Source organism: Biomphalaria glabrata, chromosome 6 (genome assembly GCF_947242115.1).
Source record: "Biomphalaria glabrata chromosome 6, xgBioGlab47.1, whole genome shotgun sequence".
NCBI classification, from domain to species: domain Eukaryota; kingdom Metazoa; phylum Mollusca; class Gastropoda; family Planorbidae; genus Biomphalaria; species Biomphalaria glabrata.
The window spans coordinates 2,488,069-2,494,460 of NC_074716.1; the positions used below are offsets into that span (position 1 = coordinate 2,488,069).

The following is a 6,392-nucleotide window of genomic DNA, read 5'->3' on the forward strand; positions in this document are numbered from 1 at the left end:
TTTTACTCAATGAAAGATAGTAAAATGGTTACAGCTTATAACACATTATCACACGGTCTATACATATGTCAGTGAGGTAACACACTTGTCGTAGACTTAATACCAAACTAAAATAAAAAAGTAAAGTTCCCCTCTCAGACCTTGCAATCTATAGGGCAGGGGATGCAAAGTTCATCTGATTCTGTGGCCTACGGTTAACGAGGGTGTCATGTGACAGCACAACGACCAACCGCCTTTACTTTTCCCCAACTAACATCAGGTACCCATCAGAGCTGGGTGGACTCTGAGGCGCCCGAAGATCCTGAAGTTAAAAATCCCAGTCTGAATGAGGTAGAGAGTATGAATGAGGTAGAGAGTATGAATGAGGTAGAGAGTATAAGTGAGGTAGAGAGTATGAATGAGGTAGAGAGTATGAATGAGGTAGAGAGTATGAATGAGGTAGAGAGTATAAGTGAGGTAGAGAGTATAAGTGAGATAGAGAGTATAAGTGAGGTAGAGAGTATAAGTGAGGTAGAGAGTATGAATGAGGTAGAGAGTATGAAGGAGGTAGAGAGTATGAAGGAGGTAGAGAGTATAAGTGAGGTAGAGAGTATAAGTGAGGTAGAGAGTATAAATGAGGTAGAGAGTATAAATGAGGTAGAGAGTATGAATGAGGTAGAGAGTATGAATGAGGTAAAGAGTATAAATGAGGTAGAGAATATGAAGGAGGTAGAGAGTATGAATGAGGTAGAGAGTATAAATGAGGTAGAGAGTATGAATAAGGTAGAGAGTATGAATGAGGTAGAGAGTATGAAGGAGGTAGAGAGTATAAGTGAGGTAGAGAGTATAAATGAGGTAGAGAGTATAAGTGAGGTAAAGAGTATAAATGAGGTAGAGAGTATGAAGGAGGTAGAGAGTATAAGTGAGGTAGAGAGTATATGTGAGGTAGAGAGTATAAGTGAGGTAGAGAGTATAAATGAGGTAGAGAGTATAAATGAGGTAGAGAGTATGAAGGAGGTAGAGAGTATGAATGAGGTAGAGAGTATGAATGAGGTAGAGAGTATGAATGAGGTAGAGAGTATGAATGAGGTAGAGAGTATGAATAAGGTAGAGAGTATGAATGAGGTAGAAAGTATGAATAAGGTAGAGAGTATGAATGAGGTAGAAAGTATGAATAAGGTAGAGAGTATGAATGAGGTAGAGAGTATGAATGAGGTAGAGAGTATGAATGAGGTAGAGAGTATAAGTGAGGTAGAAAGTATAAATGAGGTAGACAGTATAAATGAGGTAGTGGGTGAGTGTGCAGCTCTTCTGAAAGGTTCGGTTGCCATCGAGAGAGCGTACTGAAACAAAAACATTGCCATTTGAGAAGACTATTAGCCATGCAGTGTTGACGAACGATCTATTGATCCACACTCTTTCCATAGTCTGTTGGACCGTTGGGGCACCACACAAGATTTGTCGATCGTCTTTCTCCATTCCTCATGTGGGATGCGTGGTCGAGAGGCTAAGTACGCTTGCACTTGGCTGGGCTTCGCTATTTATGAAGGGGGCTCGATGTTCGACGCCCGACTCCAGAAGAGCTATGTTTACTTAGCGCCTATAGGTGGCACTGAAAAAACCTTCTCCAAGATACCCCTTCCCCCACAGGTCCACAAATAAGATTGGACCAAAGCTCTCTGAGCTTGCTATAAGCAAAGTAGCGCTATATAAAAACTATTATTATTATTATTATTATAGAACCTGTGTCTCCCTCTTCTTTTTCTTGGTACTGTTCCCTGAAGGAAAGTCTTTGCGAGCCCTGAAGACATTGCAATATGGCAGCATTGCTTTAATTTAATCCGATCGCTGAACTAATCTCTTGGTTTGTGATGCAGTCTTCGTAGGTGATACCCAGGATCTTTCTGTAGCATCTCAATTCCATTGCTAGCTCCTCTCTAGTTCTGCAGTCAAGTGTCCAACATTCGCAAGCATGTAAGAAAAATGATTATGTGAATAATAATATAAAGCTACTTATTGAGTTAGATATATCAGTCTATTCTCTAAGTTTAACTCAGGTCTACAATATTAAACCAATGAGACTTGAACCCTGGCCCATTAAAAAAACAACGCCGTATGGTACACACTCGAGGCTGTAATGCCCCGGCATCAAGATTCCACATTTTTTTGCTTAGTTAGTCAAACCAACCAGAAAGTTCCAGGCTGGGACAATGTGAGTTCTGACAGAATGTCATTTAGAAAACAAATGGCCTTGGAGAGATTTGAGAATGTAGTAATGATCTGTGGGACAGGGCCACTGGGCCACAGGGCCACACCCGTATTGTTGTATTGTTCAACCGAACATAATTCCAGCGGTTCCGAAATTCAGAGTTGAACAAAGACGCCGTTCATTTGTTCTCGTTCCGTAGTCTGTATTAAGTTAATAGTCTGTCCTCAAGTTCTTGAGTCCGTCAAGCGTTTGTTCTTTCAGCTTAATGAACAGGACAGCATAGAGGAGGGGGTGGGAGTCCAGACAGGGATTTGTGTTGTTGTTTTTTTTATAATTTTTTGGACGGGTGATGGGTGGAGCACAAGGGGGGGGGGGGAAGAGTGTTCAGCGCCCCACCACACTCAATGATTACCAGACTTCTCCAATAACCCCCGGAGCCATCTTGGACGTGAAGGCCATGTTATAGTACTGGGTCTTCCTACCCTTTCCCTTATGGCGAGGTCTTGTGACCAGCCGGTTCCCCAGTGGGGCGCTGAAGGGTTAAAAGTGACGTAGAGTGTTTGTCTGTCATGTGGCTGGTGAGTAACCCTTCTTAGTTCATCTGAACACAATGTTCATGTCTGCTTTAGTGTCATAGCACTACAGAATTAAACAATCCTTTTTTTAAATTTTCGTTCATGTGTCTATGTGTGTGTGTGCGCGCGTGTGTGTAAGTGTGTGTGTATGTGTGCGCGTGTGTGTTTTTTGTTTTGTTCACATTAATGGGACAAGAGGGGCAGTTCCGCACGGAGGCCAATATATATTAAAGGGGCATAACTTGTAAAAACCTTAACACATTGTCTCATCATTTAAAAAAAAATGATACTTCAGACAATCTTACCAAATTAGCTATAAATATTTAAAAAACAATATACATTGTCATGAAATACTTATTTTTTTAAATAAAATAAATTTTAAAAAAATGTATTAAATACATTATACATCAACATGCTAGTAAAATAAACTTTATATTTGTTTTATATTATTCATATAAGTCATCTAAAAATTAAGATAACTTGTGTTGATAATCTTAAATGTCAAAATTTCCATTATATTTACCTGATGAATATTACATATCTTTCTTAGCGAAAATCCGTTAAATAATTTTATTTGTCCATATTTTTTTTTAGTTCTGAGAACCACAAGCAGGGGCTGCAGTTACCTATTGCACAATGTGTGCATGGCACGCAGATGGCTAAAACGTTATTAAAAGTCATGTGGTCAACACAACGACCAACCGCCATTACCTTCCCCGACTAAAATCAGATACCCATTAGAGCTGGGTGCACTTAGGGGCGCCCTAAAAATCCCAAAATTCAAAATCCCAGTCTTCACCGAGACACTAACCGAGGACCCTAGCTTCAAAAGCCAAGCGCCCAAATACTCAGCCACCGTGCTCCCTACAACTAAGAGTAAAAATATATAGGGTATAAAAATGTCTGAGAACTGGGTGATATATATATATATATACATATATATATATATATATATATATATATATATATATATATATATATATATATATATATATATATATATATATATATATATATCATTAAGTAGCATTTATTTCCCTTATTTTTGAAATAAAACAAAATAGTTGATCATCAAAAATTAATTAACTAATTGTTGTTGGTTTTTTTATTCATTCATGTCAGGTTCAATGAATAATTGTGCAAAATTTTAACTTAATTCGAGAATGGAAAATGGTAGGAAAAAAAACAAGAACAACAGATTCAAACTTTTTATCAGGCAGACAGACGGACAGACAGAGTTGATATAAGCATGGTAAAAAACAAAATTTGATTACGTTCTACGCGTATATCTCTAGAGTTCAACTCTTAAGTTAAATGCAAATTTAGTACCAACAAAAGGGGACGCTATCTGAAGCAAATCTGACCACAAAAACACGTCCTTGTTGTTTGTAAGTGGTCTCCCCTTTAAATCTCGGACACGTTCTATTATTAACATTCATAACGACATGCCGTCTCGTAGTTTCATCAGCCTACCCTACGAAAACAAAATACGTTCCTATTTCCTAATAACCATTGATAAGCACACGTATACACTGTAACACGAAGTACGACAGCTATATGATGGCTGTGTACCCTACCCCCCAGGCAAAATAAAAAAAATAAGGAACGACATTTGAGTCAAATTGAGTGTGACCTAAAACAGGGGTCGGCAACCTGCGGCTCGCGAGCCACATGCGGCTCTTTGGATGTTAAGCTGCGGCTCTTTAGTTCCATGCACAAATATTATTTATTTTATTGAAAAAAACCTTTTACAAATTGTTCTGATTCGATTCTATCTCTCAGCCACTTGTACTCGCTTTTCAGCGCACCCCTCTCCATGTGTTGAAATGCAACATATTTGCAGGTGGAAGATATTTAATTTTCTTCTGCCTTATTATTTGATATAGATGAGTCCTACAACAAAATACACGGCACAAGTTGGCCTTTTTGTCAGGTATATGTCTTCCCAAGTTCCAAAAGAAGAACTTCTAAAATTGCTACCGCTCTCGTGACTAACTAAGGAAAAGATAGAGCTAAGGTCGTGCGAAAATACATTGAAGACACTAAAATCGATATAAATAAATCGTTTCAATAGCAACTGATGGAGCTAGAAGTATGACAGGAAAAAATAAATTAAAAGGGCAACTACGATTCTTTGGCGCAAATTTAAACCATGAAATTTTAACGTTTCACTGCATCATATACCAAGAAGCGCTTTGTGTCTTAACATTTCCGGACGAAACATGTCATGAATTTTTTAATCAACTTTTTTTAACAGCATCTTTTTAAAAAGCACTCTACCATCGTCAGTTGAAAGAATTCTTAACGAAATGTACGAAAGAAAAAAAAAATCTTGTGGCTCTTTAGAAACGTTGAAATTTGGTAAATTGTAAATTTTTGGCTCTTCCGTCTCAAAAGGTTGCCGACCCCTGACCTAAAACAAATGAATCACCCTGTTTATCAGAATATTTACGAAATATCATTTCCAACGTGAAAATAATGTAAATATCCTCTTCTATTCTTTAGTAGCTCATCTCGTGTGACAGTTAGGGAGAAAATATTACCAGAATCAATTAAAACAAGTGTGGTATGTGGGTACATATAAATTTGAATTGTTTGTTTAAAATGTAGTTTTTATTTGAATGAATATAATTTAAACTTCATGCTCACGATTTTTTATCTCCATTAATCTCCCAGAGGCCGCGGGATGCACATTTGAGACCAAAAGAAAATCCGCTACCGAGGACAGACGAAGACGGCGAAAAGAAAATCTAAATCGACCACCGGCGGACAATGGTCACGCCTGTGCTGGATGTGCCAAAATATGTAGGTCACAGGTCACAGCTAGGGCTGCGCAGTCACGGTAGATACTGCATTCCGCATTCAATTTCGGACAAGGCTTATTACTATTATAATCTCCCTTGAAATATAAAACATGATATGTGTATATAACATTGAAAACAAGAAGTCAATTATTTATGGAAGGTTAGAATTTGATTTTTTTAATTTACATAAAGCAGCGATGCCCAAAGTACGGCCCGCGGGCCAGAACCGGCCCGCGATGGGGTTCCATCCGGCCCACCGAAACGTCGGCACAAACAGTAGAAAATCCTCCCCCCTTAAAAATAGTTTTTTCTGTGATGGATTGATACCATGACCTTTAACGAGTGTGCGATTATGAGTTTATGAAATGGAAATCTGAATGTAGAATCTCCCAGGAAAAGTGAATGGATCTTTTTTGTGGAACATGATAATAAGCCAACATATTTGTTTTGCAAAGAAAGTCTGGATGTTTCAAACAAAAAACAACAACATATACAGTGGCATTATAAAACAAATATAAAGGCCTTCTTGGTTTGAGCCGCGTCTAAAGAATTGGTTAAACTACGCCTAGAGATTGGAGGACCGATGAGAATATTTACCAAAAAGAGACAAGAAAATAAGTTGGTGGTAAAGGTAGCTAAAATGTTGCTCACATTTTAAGTAGAAAAATGAAAACATTTTAAGACGCGTAAACAATGATAGACTTTAACTATCCTATTAATTAATGTAAGTACTAGATCCAATAGTTTCAAATAGTTTCAGGTGAATTTTGATTTCATTTTTCGTACCTTTTTGTTGATGTGGCCCGCGACACGCGTTTCGAAAGT

The 6,392-nt window shown here is 37.9% G+C and overlaps 1 protein-coding gene across 1 annotated transcript; it reads left to right on the forward strand.

Annotated features, from left to right (window-relative positions):
• Positions 1-339: 339 nt before the first annotated feature.
• LOC129926656 (uncharacterized) lies at positions 340-1,326 on the forward strand. Its single transcript, XM_056032083.1, has one exon. It carries the CDS (start codon positions 340-342, stop codon positions 1,324-1,326), a length of 987 nt encoding a protein of 328 aa, XP_055888058.1.
• The last annotated feature ends 5,066 nt before the right edge of the window (positions 1,327-6,392 follow it).

Bases quoted from the DNA above. Each gene is read 5' to 3' on its own strand.
- LOC129926656 (XM_056032083.1), top strand. From the start codon at position 340: ATGAATGAGGTAGAGAGTATGAATGAGGTAGAGAGTATAAGTGAGGTA.